The sequence below is a fragment of the Eurosta solidaginis genome, chromosome 5 (assembly GCF_040869045.1).
Source record: "Eurosta solidaginis isolate ZX-2024a chromosome 5, ASM4086904v1, whole genome shotgun sequence".
NCBI lineage: Eukaryota > Metazoa > Arthropoda > Insecta > Diptera > Tephritidae > Eurosta > Eurosta solidaginis.
Genome location: NC_090323.1, coordinates 144,363,177 through 144,382,042, shown reverse-complemented (window position 1 = coordinate 144,382,042; position 18,866 = coordinate 144,363,177). Strand labels below are relative to the sequence as shown.

The 18,866-nt window shown below is 37.5% G+C and overlaps 1 protein-coding gene across 3 annotated transcripts in view; it reads left to right on the top strand.

Moving 5' to 3' along the window:
* Positions 1–1,188: 1,188 nt before the first annotated feature.
* The window catches only part of LOC137253334 (uncharacterized), a 135,495-nt gene continuing 117,817 nt past the window's right edge, over positions 1,189–18,866 (top strand). For all 3 annotated transcript variants that reach the window (XM_067790077.1, XM_067790079.1, XM_067790078.1), the window contains exon 1: positions 1,189–1,444. In XM_067790077.1, coding sequence (XP_067646178.1) covers positions 1,258–1,444 — 187 coding nt within the window. In that variant the 5' untranslated portion in view covers positions 1,189–1,257. The remainder of the gene's footprint in view (positions 1,445–18,866) is intronic.

The following is an 18,866-nucleotide window of genomic DNA, read 5'->3' as shown; positions in this document are numbered from 1 at the left end:
CTTACAATATGTTCGTGTAGAAACATGAGTTCGTCCATTGCTGCATTACAGTGGATTAGAATGGTAAGAACTCCAGTATGACATAAGTGGACCACATGATCCAATAATTTTGGAGGGTAAATTTGAAGTTTATATTTACAAACGCAATATCTCGAGCAGGTTTTGACGATCTTCGCTTCTGCATCAAAACTCACGAGCATGAAAAAAGCCCTTCTGACGAGGCATAAAGGCGATATCTGTTAAAACTTTTGCAAATGTCATACTATCCGGCAATGCTGTAAATACTGCCCACGAATTCAAGCAATCGCTAACGCTAAATCTCAATCGCCACCTAAAATTCTTAAACAGTATCAAGCGCGCAGAAAAGTATGTAGTATTAGGACATGGTGTACATTGTGAATGATGACTAAGTGTGATATCTTCTGCATAAACGTCAAAATTCCAAAGTGATTGGATCACCTGATTTGTAAATGACTATCGCTGTCTCATTCTGTATCTCTTTCTATCACCCGCTGAAGATAGGCGCCGCCATATTGAACAGCCTGTCAAAACCCTGAAAAGTAGCCATATTGAACAGCCTGTCAGGCAGTTGACAGATAAGATACCACACTTTGTCATCATTCACAATGATAGTGTACACTATGTATTAGGAACCACATGATCTAATCAATAGTAGCGTTCCATTGAGTTATCGAGCTCTGGCTCACGATCAAATCTAATTGGAACGATCTGGATCCACAAATCACACACTTTAGGGGTCCTCTTTCCATCTATTGGAATTGGAAGATTCAATTCCCAAAACCGGAAAAAAAGTATAAAGCGTATTGAAGTTTAGTAGTACTAATATTATGCGCAGCAATTTCAGAAGAGTAGGCGCTTAGCAGTCCATATAAAGTTTAAGCGCAAACGTCTATAGGTGTAAAAAAACAGCTATTATTCGCTAACTCGTTTCATATATGTGCCCCGCTTAAAGTAAGTTTTTCCGATAACTCCAATGCGCAGCAATTTCATAAGAGTAGGCGCTTAGCAGTCCATATAAAGTTTAAGCGCAAACGTCTATAGGTGTAAAAAAAAGCTATTATTCGCTAACTCGTTCATATATGTGCCCCGCTTAATGTAAGTTTTTCCGATAACTGCAAGAGAACTAATCGATTTATAACATGATTAACCGCTGTCGTTCCTAACAAGTCAAGTTTATTTTTTAGCATTGTTGGTAAATAAAGGAATTGGCGTAAAATAATTTAATTATAAAACGCAATGAAGTGTTCAGTATGGAATTGTGGTAATGACACTAAAACAGACTCCAACATGAGCTTCTTCGGGTTTCCAAGAAAGAAGGAATATCTTCAAAGGTGGCTAAAGTTTTGTCGGTGTCCAGCAAACCACTTTAACCCAAATATGTATAGAGTATGTATGGAGCATTTCAAACAGGAAGACATCATGGGTGAGAAACAATTTAATCCATATACAAAAAAGGGTAATAGTCTAGTTGAGGGGTCGACTGCTAATACGCTACCAAAAATATCGTGAGAGGTGTCAAACGACGCGTATTAATCTCGAGAACAATAATCCGAAGGCGGAAAAGAAAAATTTTTTCTATGTCCAGAGACATAGTTTTTTTTTTTTTTAAACTTCTGAATATATTACCTGGTGTTATGGATTAACACCAATGGAGGGATAACCTGGGGTTTTATTAAGCTTAAGCTTTAACCATTAAACTAATAATCAAAAAAAAAAAAGTCTAGTTGAGGAGCCGACTGCTAATACGCTACCAAAAATATCGAGAGAGGTGTCAAAAGACGCGTATTGACCCTGGACAACAATAATAGGATTAACTTTTGTATGGAGAGAGTTCTAATAGACTCAAGTACCTACACATATTTGTAGAACTATTTTATGTTTAGCTTAAGAAGAAAAGATAATAGTCTATAGCAGGAGTCTACTGCTAGTGTCCGGCAGATGTAGCAAAACCAATTCTGCGGCCCGGGTCAGGTGACGGACCCGGATTGGGTTCGATACCTTTCCGGAGCAAGAGAATATGGAGCAGTCCCGCTGAAAGGAGCTGCTGTCAAGATGACAATTTGTGGGAGGGACGCAACAAATTAAACGGGGGTTACACTGAAACATTGCTACAACAACAACAACTGCTAATGCGCGTCCAAAAATATAGGGAGAGGTGTCAAATGACGCGTCTTGACATCAGTATTAATAATCCGATTGCGGAATATGAAAATATTAACTCGTTGAAAAGATATTAACGAAGAATGACCACCGGCCACTCCGAAAGCGGGGTGGGATCCATATTATTTTTGCACAGAACACCTTTATGCCTTGGCGTTGAAAAGATGTTAACGAAGAATGACCCCCGGCACCTCCGAAAGCGTGGTGGGATCCATATTATTTTTGCACAGAACACCTTTATGCGTTGGCGGTCTTCGGCCGCGCGGTAATTCTAGACGACAGAATGACACTCCTAATACACGTCCAAATATCGAGAGGGGACTGCGAATCCGAAAACGGAAAAAAATGGTTTGAGTCGGTTGAAAGATATTAACGAAAAACCGAAAAATTACCCCGGGTCCCTCCGAAACTGGAGGTGTGATTCATAGTATTTTTGTTAGAACACCTTTCTGCGTTGGCAGCCGATTATAAAAAATTACCCTGGCCGGCCCACCAATGGTGTGGGATCAAAATTAAGGTAATAGTCTAGGACAGGGATCGACTACTAATACGCTACCAAAAATATCGGGAGATGTCCTACGACGCGTCTTGACATCAGTCTTAATAATCTGAAGGAGGGAAATAAAAATGTAACTTCTTCAAAAGAAATTAACGGAAAAATGGCCCGGGGTCTCTTCAAAACCGGGGGTGGGATCCTTTACGCACAACACCTTTCTGCGCTTATAAAAAATTACCCTGGCGGGCCACCAATTGGGTGGGATCAAAATTAAAGGCGTTCAAATCCCTTTGTACACACAATTTTTTTAAGTGCACAACATTACAACAACCACATGAAAATTGCCAGCTTCGATTACAAATACTCCGGATAGAGATCATTGTTGTCGAGGTCGATACCCGTCTTTTGACACCTTTCTCGATATTTTTGGACGCGTATTAGTAGTCGACCCCTGTTCTAGACTTTTACCAAAATTAAATCCGCACAAATTTTTCTTTTTCTTCGGTTTATTTTTGTCGAGGTCAATACGTGTGTTTTGACACCTCTCCCGATATTTGGACGCGTATTAGCAGTCGACCCCTGCTCTAAACTTTTACACAATGAAATTTGGAATTGCAATATAATTATGCGAGATTGCTTTCCAAAGTACAAGTAGATGGTGTCACCTCGTGGAGTGGTTTTTTTTTTTTAATAGCAATAGTCACAATTGCAGAAGTTATCTACCATTCCGGGCAAACACTACGGATGAAACATCCGCAGATTACACTTTTTTTTAAGTCGCCTATGTTCTCATGAGAAATTCCAGGTTTATTTAATAATAGGCTTCTATTTGTCTCATATCTATTCGGCCTTCAGCTGCTATAATTATACCTTTCATAAAAATGAAATGGTATATTAATTTCGTCACGAAACCCAAAATTGTAAGTCCTTAAAGGAAAATAGATAGACCCACCATTAAGTATACCGAAATAATCAGGTTGAAGAGCTGAGTTGATTTAGCCATGTCCGTCTGCCTGTCTGTCTGTTTGTATGCAAACTAGTCCCTCAATTTTTGAGATATCTTGATAAAACTTGGTGAGTAGGTGTATTTGGGTGTCCGATTAGACATTTGTCGGAACCGGCCGGATCGGACCCCTATAGCATATATCCTCCATACAACCGATTTTTCAGAAAAAGAGGATTTTTGTAATATCTTACTCAATTTAACAGATTGAAGCTTCAAACTTCGTCATATACTTTCGTATATTGCACATATTGTTGCCTGAAAAAATTGATGAGATCGGTCGTATATATAGTATATATCCCTTACAACCGATTGTTCAGATAAGAATTACTAATTACTGCCCTCTTTTAAGAGCTAGAGGCTTCAAATTTCAACGAAGTCTTTCGTATGTATATAGCATATATTGTTGTCTGAAAAAATCATAAAGAGCGGTGGTGTATATAGTATATATATATATATAGTATATATATATATAGTATATATATATATAGTATATATATATATATAGTATATATATATATAGTATATATGTATAGTATATATATATAGTATATATATATAGTATATATATATATTGCAATTTTAGCCCCATTTTAACAGCTAGAAGCTTCAAATTTCACCGAATGCTTACGTATATAGTATATATTGTTGTGTCAAAAAATCATAGAGATCGGTGATATATATAATATATATGATGGTATATATATTATATATATAGTATATATATATATTTTTTTTGCGATTTCGGCCCCATTTTAACAGCTAGAAGCTTCAAATTTCACCAAATGCTTACGTGTATAGCTTATATTGTTGTCTGAAAAAATCATTGAGATCGGTGGTATATATAGTATATATATCATACAACCGATTGTTCAGATAAGAAACTTTGCGCAATTTCTGCGCCATTTTAACAGCTAGAAGCTTCAAATTTCACCAAATGCTTACGTATATAGCATATATTGTTGTCTGAAAAAATCATAGAGATCGTTTGTATATATAGTATATATCTCATTCAACTGATTGTTCAGATAAGAAACTTCGCAATTTCTACCCCATTTTAACAGCTATAAGCTTCAAATTTCACCGATTGCTTACGTATATAGTATATATTGTTGTGTCAAAAAATCATAGAGATCGGTGATATATATAATATATATGATGGTATATATAGTATATATATAGTATATATATATTTTTTTTGCGATTTCGGCCCCATTTTAACAGCTAGAAGCTTCAAATTCCACCAAATGCTTACGTGTATATCTTATATTGTTGTCTGAAAAAATCATTGAGATCGGTGGTATATATAGTATATATATCATACAGCCGATTGTTCAGATAAGAAACTTTTCGCAATTTCTGCCCCATTTTAACAGCTAGAAGCTTCAAATTTCACCAAATGCTTACATATATAGCATATATTGTTGTCTGAAAAAATCACAGAGATCGGTGGTATATATATTATTGTAACGAATTTGGTGCAAATCCTCTTATTTGCAATCCTCTGCTAAGTTCGAATCACTAAACTGTTAAATAAATAACTCCAATATTGGATAATGGTAAAATGCCTTTATTAAAGTACTTCACAATAACACTTATACTTTGCTACTCGCTGGCTTAATAACCAAACTGATTGATAACTCAAATGAAACTACTATTGGCCGCCAGATCGCGTGCTTAATCAAACTGATTGATAGCTCAACTCAAAATGAATTACAGCGCCTCTACATCTGTCGCCTTTTATACTCTTTGGTTTCCTCGTTCGTATCTTCTAGACGCTTCCAGAATCTACTAGTGCAGTAGCTCTCAAGCTTCTCAGCTGTAACTACAATCGCACAATTTTATAGTTTTTCTCATTGCATACTTATAGGAGTATCTCAGATATATGCAATTATTTGTGCATTGACTCTCTGCTGCTCGTACACGTACATGGTACATATATGTAGACGCAGTTATTGTTTCGTTTATGTAGATACATGATGACTGAATTATTGATGTGCATTCACGTCACTGCTTAGCATCGGCTTAGAGCTGGCAGCACTCCTTAGTTTTGCTAATATTTGTAACATTATATACCCCATATAAACTGTATTTTTTTGCCCCTTATTTACGGCTAGAAGCTTCAAAATTCATCAAATTTCATCAAATAGTTACGTTTACGTCATATATTGTTGAAATACGTGATTCGTAGTCATAGTTTTTACACGCAGACCACAAAAAACCTGAAACTTTGCATCCTCACACAAAGTACCTACCTATTTTTTATTTTATCTTTATTCACGTCGTTTAGGTATGTAGATCTGTTCATTATATATTTCTTATTTTATACATCCGATTATTCGGAGATTTCGAACGGCATAAGATTATTGTTCAGCCCCATTCATGAAATTCATACCTTTCATGAATGGGGCTGAACAATAATCTTCGTCTTCGGCACAGCCGTCGTTCTTACTTTTTTTTTTTTAGATACTACTACAAAGTAACGATTGAAGGGACAGGAGTCAGAGATAATTATAAGGAGCCACATCTTCGTGACACAGTCTTCGCGACCAGCAGCAATACTGCCGAGCAAGCCCCACAAAACTTCCGCTGTTACTCGCCAAACAACGCCTTCAGCTTTTCTGGTTGCTTCCATAGCTGCGAGCTTCGCAGTATGGCCAAGGGCAATGTAGACCAAGACCCCCGCATCTGTATTTCCCTCACACCATATGCCCGCGTTAAACATATGCGATGGCGACAGCGGCTCAAAGCAGCTCTGATGAATTGCCACCAACAGAGGCTCCGAACAATCAGCGGTTCTAACAGCAACCTTTCGGATCCTGCCAAATTTTTTTTGGGCGTCCAGGTGTGTTCGACACAGTTTGGCAGCTTTGAATGAAATGTTGACAATATATTGATGATAACCAGGAAATCAAACGCAACATTTAAATTTTCATTGCGCTTTTACAAAACTTTGTCAACTTAACTCGAACACACCCTACTTTAGAGGTTTTTGATGAGAATTCTTGAGTGCCCACTATTCTAATGAAACTTTGATGTTATTAATGTTGTTTTAACAGAAAGAACACTACCCGAAAGTTTTAGTAATTTTTCACAGCTTCCCTGAGCAAGAGTGTGAAGCAATTCAGCTGCAAAGAGCTGCTCCGAGGGCAACAATTTTTATGTGACCAAACGACAAAGCTTAAGCGATTGTGCTGAACTAACAGCCCTTGGTCACTAACATAATAGTAGTATCTGCTTGGAGGCACCTCTGTGGTCTAGGTGTTATGGGCTCATAGTTGTTTTTAAGTCTGTGAACCGGTTGTAACGCCTGAAAGTTCCAAAAAGACTTTAGAAAAGGGTCAAACATGGGCAGTCTTATGCTGGATATGAGATGTACCCTAACCCCCTTAATACGATAGGCTAATACGCTGTCTGATGCACGGTTGCCACTTTGGTCCATTTGGACCAAAAATGGTCCCTTCCAACCCAATATGGTCCGCTGGTCCCTTTTCTTCAGTCTTGGTCCTGTTTAGCCATTAGCCATGATTTTGGTACTTTTCTTTCGTTTTCGCTCAGATAAATATTCACAATTTGCCCCAAAAATTTTGTCACACATTCGTTAACCCAAATAGAATTTTAAGTTTACTTCATGGGATTCTTACCACAAAAAATTGCTCCGCGAATAAAATGTACTCGAACAATGGCATTTCACCTAGGCGATAATTTAGGCGGGGCGCTAAAACGAAAAGTGCTGGCAAACACATTGTTTTTGTAGTGATAAGGTTGCTCCCCGAAGGCTTTGGGGAGTGTTATCGATGTGATGGTCCCTTGCCGGATACAGATCCGGTACGCTACTGTAACACAGCACCATTAAGGTGCTAGCCCGACCATCTCGGGAACGACGAACACATTCTCGTTAGTTGTTGATGAAACAAGCGATTTATCAAAAAAATTATTTTTTTATAATAATAATAGTTGCTAGATATATCGATCGCTTATCAAAAACTTAGTGAAAGATTGTTGCCACTAGTAGATCTAAAAGTACGTATGTTTTTCAAATGCACGTGTGCATCTAAGAAATTTGACAGGGCTTGCCACTGATAAAGCCATTAGGATGGCCGTCAAGTTAAATGAATTGAAAACTAAGTTAAAGAATGAAACTAATTTGTCCTAGTAACCATCGCCGTTTGTAAACTTTGCAATTTTTCTCTAATATCAATAACTAATTTGTTTTATATAAAGTGAATTTGCCACTCACTTAATTCCAACTACCGAAAGATATTGAGAGTTTGTGAAGGAATAATTAGATAGATAGCTATGAGAATGAATTATTATGGAAATTTGTAAAAGTTGTCACAGTGCCAGAAACGTTTTAAGCTGGTAAAATATATGAAATAAAAATTGCTTCTCGCCTAGCATAGCTTAAAGCGAGCACTATGCCGTGAGCCTATCACTTTCAAAATTTTTACAAAGAAATTCGATGCATTACTTCTCGTTTGGTACATCGGTATTTAAATTTTTCTCACACAGCTCAATGAGTTAAAGGAATTCCAGGACTATTGTGGGGTTTAGCCACGCATGGTACTTGACACAAGAAATATTTTTAACTGGAAGCCAGAAATACTTCTTTAAGGAAATAACTTTACAAATGTCAACTGAATTGCGATAAAAAATTTATCTTATATTCAGCTTTTTAAGCAAATGCACAATATATTTGATTACGGAAGAAACGTTTTGTGTAAAATTATTCCCGTTAGTACTAGCTGAACCCCATTAACTCCTGAAGCCTGGGATCAAAACTCACTGAGTTACCCACATAGTTCGCCAACACCAGAGCGCAAATTTTTGAACCTTTCTTTACTAAAACCTAACTGCGCTATACATTTTATTTCATTACAATGAACAACATGATCAGTGTTGCCAGGAAAAAAATTTCTTTAGGGGTAGAATCTAAAAAAAAGGGCTAGAAAGAGCTAAATTTCTTCAGGAAAATCCAAAACCCGTTGCAAAAAGAGCTAAAAGTATATGCATATTTTTCAATATAAGATTTCACACTAATTTCAAATCAAACTTAAACAAAGTTATAAAAATGGTACAGTAAACTGATAATACAAAAAAAAAAAAAAAAAATAAGATACAATAGGGGTACATAAATAATACTGTTTTTATAGTTCATTTTATATTTTTAATAACAAAAATACGTTTTTTTTTTACTTTTGTTTTGCCATTTTAAAAAGGAAGAAGTATTTTTCACACTACTACAATGACGGCACGGCTATAGGTTCGCCAAAAATACGACTTGCCAAAATGTTAGCCGATGAAAATTAATTTAAATTTTTTTTATTAAATTTTTCACTTCCTACGGGTTGTCGAATCACCATTAAAATACACGTGTGCGATATTCAAGCTTATGTTGGGACGAGAGATGTTTGAAAGGCCTTAGACTTCAAAATCTATCATTTCTCCTCAGAAGATGTATTAATATTGCTACATTCGTAAATATTTTTTGTGTTCATTAATTTTAAGAGATCGTTGTTTATTTCAAAGTCATGACATGAAATCTAACTAAATTCATTTTGTTTCTGTGTTTGCTTTTAATTAAACTCATGTTTGAAAAAGTTCTTTCAACTCCAGGGGGTCAATTCCCTAACTGTGAAAAACTGAAAAATGTACACTCATTGAAAACTCATTTGCACTCACAATTTACACTTTAAATTTTCATGCGATTCTGTAAATTATTGTGCGCATTGTTTTGCTGAATGAGCCCTGAATGCAAAAGTTTTATGTCAGTGAGAAAATATTCATCAAAGGCCATGAAAACAAAAACACCATTGTGCAACAGTTCGTATGAGTTTTGAATGTCACAATAGTGTACACTGGCTGCCAAGAAAACTCACTAAGTTTTTTTGTTCACAGTTTTGCTTTACAGAATCAGAATTTCAAAGTTTACACAATTTCTTGTGTACAGTTTAAAACTCACAGTTAGCGAATAGGTCCCTTGTATTACTTATTGGCAGCAAAAGAAATGTAAGCACAAAATCGAAAAGCTCTTGGAAATGGTTTTCATTTAACGCGTTCTTAAACTCTTTAACCTCAAACCAAAAACTTAAAGTTGAAGTCACATTTTTCCAATTTTGGAGATAAATATTCTTCCACTGCATTTCTAACCTAGTTATTTCATCAGTGCTATACTTGTTTTTATATTCAGCGTGCAACTTTGATTGGATAACGGTTGGTTGTACAGGTATAAAGGAATCGAGATAGATATAGACCTCCACATATCAAAATCATCAGCATCGAAAAAAAAAATTTAATTGAGCCATGTCCGTCCGCCTGTCCGTTAACACGATAACTTGAGTAAATATTGAGATATCTTCACCAAATTACACGAGCTTATCTGGACCCAGAATAGATTGGTATTGAAAATGAGCGAAATCGAATGATAACCACGCCCACTTTTTATATATATAACATTTTGGCGGCCACCGTGGTGTGATGGTAGCGTGCTCCGCCTACCACACCGTATGCCCTGGGTTCACACCCCGGGCAAAGCAACATCAAAATTTTAGAAATAAGGTTTTTCAATTAGAAGAAAATTTTTCTAAGCGGGGTCGCCCCTCGGCAGTGTTTGGCAAGCGCTCCGGGTGTATTTCTGCCATGAAAAGCTCTCAGTGAAAACTCATCTGCCTTGCAAATGCCGTTCGGAGTCGGCTTAAACATTTAGGTCCCATCTGGCCAATTTGTAGGGAAAATCAAGAGGAGCACGACGCAAATTGGAAGAGAAGCTCGGCCGTAGATCTCTTCGGAGGTTATCGCGCCTTACATTTATTTATTTATTTAACATTTTGCAAAACACAAAAACCTGATTATTTAGTAAATAATACACCTAGAATGTAGAAATTTGACGTGTGGACGTATATTGATACTTTTGATAAAAATTAAAAAAAAAAAAAAAAATTTAAATGGGCGTGGCACCGCCCACTTGTGATAAAATCAATTTTACAAATATTAATAATCAAATCAAAAATCGTTAAACTTGTAACAAAATTCGGCACAGAGGTTGCCTTTGCTATAAGGAATGTTTTGAAGAAAAATTAACGAAATCGGTTAAGGACCCCGCCCACTTTTATATAAAAGATTTTAAAAGGGTCGTGGACGAATAAAATAAGCTATATCTTTGCAAAAAAAGAGCTTTATATCAATAGTATTTCATTTCCCAAGTGAATTTATAACAATAAATAGGAAAAACTTCAAATTAAAAAAATGGGCGTGGCACCGCCCCTTTTATGACTAAGCATTTTTCTATGTTTCGGGAGCCATAACTCGAAGAAAAATTAACGGGTCGTAATCAAATTGGGTGCACAAATTTTCCCTATAGCAGGAAATATTTCTAGAAAAAATGGAAGAGATCGGTTAAAGACCGCGAACACTTTTATATAAAAGATTTTTAAAAGACGAAAATAACAAGCTATATCTTAGCGAAAAAGAGCTTTTTATCAATAGAATTTTACTTTCTAAATTGAATTATAACACTAAATTGGAAAACACTAAAATTTTTGAAAACGGGTGTGGCACCGCCCCTTTTATGACTAAGCAATTTTCTATGTTTCGGGAGCCATAACTGAAGAAAAATTTACATATCGTAACAAAATTGGGTACACATATTTTCCTCATAGCAGGAAATATTTCTAGTAAAAATGGACGGGATCGGTCAAAGACCACGTGAACTTAGATATAAAACAAGTTCAAGAGGGCGTGGATTAGAATAATAAGCTATAACTTAGCAAAAAATAGTTTTGAATCAATGATATTTCACTTATCAAGTTTTATTGTAAGAGAGAATGGGGAAACATTTTTTTTAACGGGCGGTGCCACGTGTTATGTAGAAAAGTAATTTATCTGAAATGAAATGTACTATTAAACTTCCCGCTTACGCCCCGATTCTCAGCGTTACCGGTACAATAGTACCTAGAACATTATGTAACCGAATATCGTTACCAGTTCTTTTATCCGCGATTCTGGCCAAAGTGGAAACGCTGTCATCACCGAAAAACTCACCAGTGTCTGTGGAGAAATTTGAAAGGTAGTTTTCTTCGCTTTCACGGTTGCCACTTTGGACCATTTGGACCAAAAATGGTCCCTTTCAACCCCGTTTGGTCCGCTGGTCCCTTTTCTTCAATTTTAGTCCTTTTAGGCAGTAGCCACGATTGGTACTTTTCTTTCTTTTCACTCAGGTAAAAATTCACAATATTGCCCAAAAATTTGCCACACTTTCGTTAGCCCCAATATAATTTTGAATTTACTTCAATGGAACTCTCACCATAAAAAATTGCTCAGTCAATAAAATGTACCAGAACAATAACATTTCACCTAATATATAATTTATGCCAGGCATTAAAAAGAAAAGTGTTGGCAAATACATTGTCGTTAATTGTTGATGAAATAACCGACTAATCAAATAAACTCTTTTTTTATAATAATATTAATAACGGCTAGATATTTCGATCGGTTATACAACACTATATAAAATACTAGCCTTTACCCGCGGCCCCGTCCGCAAGGAGAAAATTAAATATATGGGCTATTCACTTTAGCCTGCTTATTAAGTTATCTGTTTAAAAAATTTTTGCTGTCTAATGCATTTTATTTTTGTAATTGAGTCAAAAATGAGCTGATAACCTGATAGGATCCCCAAATGATCCCAAAATTATCCAGAAAAATCCACGAAATGACCCCGATGCTACGCGGGCAGATCCCGAAAACCATCTAGAAATGCCACGGAAGGGTCTCCAAAAGTTCCCGGAATAGTCCCAGAAAACCCGAAATGACAACGACGCGATTCTGGATATATCCAAGGAACCACAAAGAAATGATGCCTGAAGGGTACCCCAAATGATCCCGAAATTGTCCCGAAATGACCCTGGCAAGATCCCGTACGGATCCCGAAAACCATCTAGAAATGATGCCGAAAGGCTCCCCTAATTATCCCGTATTAGGCCCGAAAAAGTCCCAAAATGACCCCGACGGGATTCCTAACGGATCCCGAAAACCATCCAGAAATTATGCCGGGAATGATCCCGAAAAAGTCACGAAATTACCACGACGGGATCCCGAAAACTATACAGAAAGGATGCCGGAAAGGTCCCCAAATGATCCCCTAATAGTCCCGAAATGGCCCAGAGGGGATCCCGAAAACCATCCAGAAATGAAGCCGAAAAGGTCCCCAATGCAGTCCCGAAATGACCCCAACGGGATCCCGGACGGAGTCCTAAAACCATTTAGAAATGATGCCGGAAGGTACCTCAAATGATCCCGTATTAGTCGAGAAAAAGTCCCGAAATGACCCCGACGGGATCCCGGACGGATCCCGAAAACCATCTAGGCATGATGCCGGAAGGTACCTCAAATGATCCAGGTCGAGAAAAAGTCCCAAAATTACCCTGACGGGATCCCGGGCGGATCCCGAAAACCATCCAGAAATGATGCCGGAAGGCACCCCAAATGATCCCGAAATAGTCCCGAAATGACCCCGACGGGATCACGGACGGATCCCGAAAACCATTTAGAAATGCCACAGAAGGGTCTCCAAAAGTTCCCGGAATAGTCCCAAAAAACCCGAAATGACAACGACCCGATTCTAGACTTATCCAGAGAACCACAAAGAAATGATGCCTGAAGGGTACCAAAATGAGAAATAGTCCCGAAAAAGTTCCGAAATGACCCTGACGGGCTCCCGGACGGTTCTCAAAAACCATCCAGAAAATATCCAGGAAGGGTCCTTAGGGGATCCACGACGGATCGCGAAAACCATACAGAAATGATTCCGGAAGGGTCCCAAAATGATCCCGTATTAGTCCCGAAAAAGTCCTGAAATGACCCCGACGGGATCCCAGACGGATTCCGAAAACTATCCAGAAATGATGCCGGAAAGGTCCTCAAATGATCCCCTAATAGTCCCGAAATGACCCTGACGGGATCTCGAACGGACTCCTAAATGACACTGACGGGATCCCGGACAGATCTCGAAATCCATCCAGAAATGATCTTGGAAACCCAAAATAATCCCGAAACAATATCTGAAAAGTCCATATACATTTTATGTCCGCTATACATTTTATTTCATTACAATGAACAACATGATCAGTGTTGCCAGGAAAAAAATTTCTTTAGGGGTAGAATCTAAAAAAAAGGGCTAGAAAGAGCTAAATTTCTTCAGGAAAATCCAAAACCCGTTGCAAAAAGAGCTAAAAGTATATGCATATTTTTCAATATAAGATTTCACACTAATTTCAAATCAAACTTAAACAAAGTTATAAAAATGGTACAGTAAACTGATAATACAAAAAAAAAAAAAAAAAATAAGATACAATAGGGGTACATAAATAATACTGTTTTTATAGTTCATTTTATATTTTTAATAACAAAAATACGTTTTTTTTTTACTTTTGTTTTGCCATTTTAAAAAGGAAGAAGTATTTTTCACACTACTACAATGACGGCACGGCTATAGGTTCGCCAAAAATACGACTTGCCAAAATGTTAGCCGATGAAAATTAATTTAAATTTTTTTTATTAAATTTTTCACTTCCTACGGGTTGTCGAATCACCATTAAAATACACGTGTGCGATATTCAAGCTTATGTTGGGACGAGAGATGTTTGAAAGGCCTTAGACTTCAAAATCTATCATTTCTCCTCAGAAGATGTATTAATATTGCTACATTCGTAAATATTTTTTGTGTTCATTAATTTTAAGAGATCGTTGTTTATTTCAAAGTCATGACATGAAATCTAACTAAATTCATTTTGTTTCTGTGTTTGCTTTTAATTAAACTCATGTTTGAAAAAGTTCTTTCAACTCCAGGGGGTCAATTCCCTAACTGTGAAAAACTGAAAAATGTACACTCATTGAAAACTCATTTGCACTCACAATTTACACTTTAAATTTTCATGCGATTCTGTAAATTATTGTGCGCATTGTTTTGCTGAATGAGCCCTGAATGCAAAAGTTTTATGTCAGTGAGAAAATATTCATCAAAGGCCATGAAAACAAAAACACCATTGTGCAACAGTTCGTATGAGTTTTGAATGTCACAATAGTGTACACTGGCTGCCAAGAAAACTCACTAAGTTTTTTTGTTCACAGTTTTGCTTTACAGAATCAGAATTTCAAAGTTTACACAATTTCTTGTGTACAGTTTAAAACTCACAGTTAGCGAATAGGTCCCTTGTATTACTTATTGGCAGCAAAAGAAATGTAAGCACAAAATCGAAAAGCTCTTGGAAATGGTTTTCATTTAACGCGTTCTTAAACTCTTTAACCTCAAACCAAAAACTTAAAGTTGAAGTCACATTTTTCCAATTTTGGAGATAAATATTCTTCCACTGCATTTCTAACCTAGTTATTTCATCAGTGCTATACTTGTTTTTATATTCAGCGTGCAACTTTGATTGGATAACGGTTGGTTGTACAGGTATAAAGGAATCGAGATAGATATAGACCTCCACATATCAAAATCATCAGCATCGAAAAAAAAAATTTAATTGAGCCATGTCCGTCCGCCTGTCCGTTAACACGATAACTTGAGTAAATATTGAGATATCTTCACCAAATTACACGAGCTTATCTGGACCCAGAATAGATTGGTATTGAAAATGAGCGAAATCGAATGATAACCACGCCCACTTTTTATATATATAACATTTTGGCGGCCACCGTGGTGTGATGGTAGCGTGCTCCGCCTACCACACCGTATGCCCTGGGTTCACACCCCGGGCAAAGCAACATCAAAATTTTAGAAATAAGGTTTTTCAATTAGAAGAAAATTTTTCTAAGCGGGGTCGCCCCTCGGCAGTGTTTGGCAAGCGCTCCGGGTGTATTTCTGCCATGAAAAGCTCTCAGTGAAAACTCATCTGCCTTGCAAATGCCGTTCGGAGTCGGCTTAAACATTTAGGTCCCATCTGGCCAATTTGTAGGGAAAATCAAGAGGAGCACGACGCAAATTGGAAGAGAAGCTCGGCCGTAGATCTCTTCGGAGGTTATCGCGCCTTACATTTATTTATTTATTTAACATTTTGCAAAACACAAAAACCTGATTATTTAGTAAATAATACACCTAGAATGTAGAAATTTGACGTGTGGACGTATATTGATACTTTTGATAAAAATTAAAAAAAAAAAAAAAAATTTAAATGGGCGTGGCACCGCCCACTTGTGATAAAATCAATTTTACAAATATTAATAATCAAATCAAAAATCGTTAAACTTGTAACAAAATTCGGCACAGAGGTTGCCTTTGCTATAAGGAATGTTTTGAAGAAAAATTAACGAAATCGGTTAAGGACCCCGCCCACTTTTATATAAAAGATTTTAAAAGGGTCGTGGACGAATAAAATAAGCTATATCTTTGCAAAAAAAGAGCTTTATATCAATAGTATTTCATTTCCCAAGTGAATTTATAACAATAAATAGGAAAAACTTCAAATTAAAAAAATGGGCGTGGCACCGCCCCTTTTATGACTAAGCATTTTTCTATGTTTCGGGAGCCATAACTCGAAGAAAAATTAACGGGTCGTAATCAAATTGGGTGCACAAATTTTCCCTATAGCAGGAAATATTTCTAGAAAAAATGGAAGAGATCGGTTAAAGACCGCGAACACTTTTATATAAAAGATTTTTAAAAGACGAAAATAACAAGCTATATCTTAGCGAAAAAGAGCTTTTTATCAATAGAATTTTACTTTCTAAATTGAATTATAACACTAAATTGGAAAACACTAAAATTTTTGAAAACGGGTGTGGCACCGCCCCTTTTATGACTAAGCAATTTTCTATGTTTCGGGAGCCATAACTGAAGAAAAATTTACATATCGTAACAAAATTGGGTACACATATTTTCCTCATAGCAGGAAATATTTCTAGTAAAAATGGACGGGATCGGTCAAAGACCACGTGAACTTAGATATAAAACAAGTTCAAGAGGGCGTGGATTAGAATAATAAGCTATAACTTAGCAAAAAATAGTTTTGAATCAATGATATTTCACTTATCAAGTTTTATTGTAAGAGAGAATGGGGAAACATTTTTTTTAACGGGCGGTGCCACGTGTTATGTAGAAAAGTAATTTATCTGAAATGAAATGTACTATTAAACTTCCCGCTTACGCCCCGATTCTCAGCGTTACCGGTACAATAGTACCTAGAACATTATGTAACCGAATATCGTTACCAGTTCTTTTATCCGCGATTCTGGCCAAAGTGGAAACGCTGTCATCACCGAAAAACTCACCAGTGTCTGTGGAGAAATTTGAAAGGTAGTTTTCTTCGCTTTCACGGTTGCCACTTTGGACCATTTGGACCAAAAATGGTCCCTTTCAACCCCGTTTGGTCCGCTGGTCCCTTTTCTTCAATTTTAGTCCTTTTAGGCAGTAGCCACGATTGGTACTTTTCTTTCTTTTCACTCAGGTAAAAATTCACAATATTGCCCAAAAATTTGCCACACTTTCGTTAGCCCCAATATAATTTTGAATTTACTTCAATGGAACTCTCACCATAAAAAATTGCTCAGTCAATAAAATGTACCAGAACAATAACATTTCACCTAATATATAATTTATGCCAGGCATTAAAAAGAAAAGTGTTGGCAAATACATTGTCGTTAATTGTTGATGAAATAACCGACTAATCAAATAAACTCTTTTTTTATAATAATATTAATAACGGCTAGATATTTCGATCGGTTATACAACACTATATAAAATACTAGCCTTTACCCGCGGCCCCGTCCGCAAGGAGAAAATTAAATATATGGGCTATTCACTTTAGCCTGCTTATTAAGTTATCTGTTTAAAAAATTTTTGCTGTCTAATGCATTTTATTTTTGTAATTGAGTCAAAAATGAGCTGATAACCTGATAGGATCCCCAAATGATCCCAAAATTATCCAGAAAAATCCACGAAATGACCCCGATGCTACGCGGGCAGATCCCGAAAACCATCTAGAAATGCCACGGAAGGGTCTCCAAAAGTTCCCGGAATAGTCCCAGAAAACCCGAAATGACAACGACGCGATTCTGGATATATCCAAGGAACCACAAAGAAATGATGCCTGAAGGGTACCCCAAATGATCCCGAAATTGTCCCGAAATGACCCTGGCAAGATCCCGTACGGATCCCGAAAACCATCTAGAAATGATGCCGAAAGGCTCCCCTAATTATCCCGTATTAGGCCCGAAAAAGTCCCAAAATGACCCCGACGGGATTCCTAACGGATCCCGAAAACCATCCAGAAATTATGCCGGGAATGATCCCGAAAAAGTCACGAAATTACCACGACGGGATCCCGAAAACTATACAGAAAGGATGCCGGAAAGGTCCCCAAATGATCCCCTAATAGTCCCGAAATGGCCCAGAGGGGATCCCGAAAACCATCCAGAAATGAAGCCGAAAAGGTCCCCAATGCAGTCCCGAAATGACCCCAACGGGATCCCGGACGGAGTCCTAAAACCATTTAGAAATGATGCCGGAAGGTACCTCAAATGATCCCGTATTAGTCGAGAAAAAGTCCCGAAATGACCCCGACGGGATCCCGGACGGATCCCGAAAACCATCTAGGCATGATGCCGGAAGGTACCTCAAATGATCCAGGTCGAGAAAAAGTCCCAAAATTACCCTGACGGGATCCCGGGCGGATCCCGAAAACCATCCAGAAATGATGCCGGAAGGCACCCCAAATGATCCCGAAATAGTCCCGAAATGACCCCGACGGGATCACGGACGGATCCCGAAAACCATTTAGAAATGCCACAGAAGGGTCTCCAAAAGTTCCCGGAATAGTCCCAAAAAACCCGAAATGACAACGACCCGATTCTAGACTTATCCAGAGAACCACAAAGAAATGATGCCTGAAGGGTACCAAAATGAGAAATAGTCCCGAAAAAGTTCCGAAATGACCCTGACGGGCTCCCGGACGGTTCTCAAAAACCATCCAGAAAATATCCAGGAAGGGTCCTTAGGGGATCCACGACGGATCGCGAAAACCATACAGAAATGATTCCGGAAGGGTCCCAAAATGATCCCGTATTAGTCCCGAAAAAGTCCTGAAATGACCCCGACGGGATCCCAGACGGATTCCGAAAACTATCCAGAAATGATGCCGGAAAGGTCCTCAAATGATCCCCTAATAGTCCCGAAATGACCCTGACGGG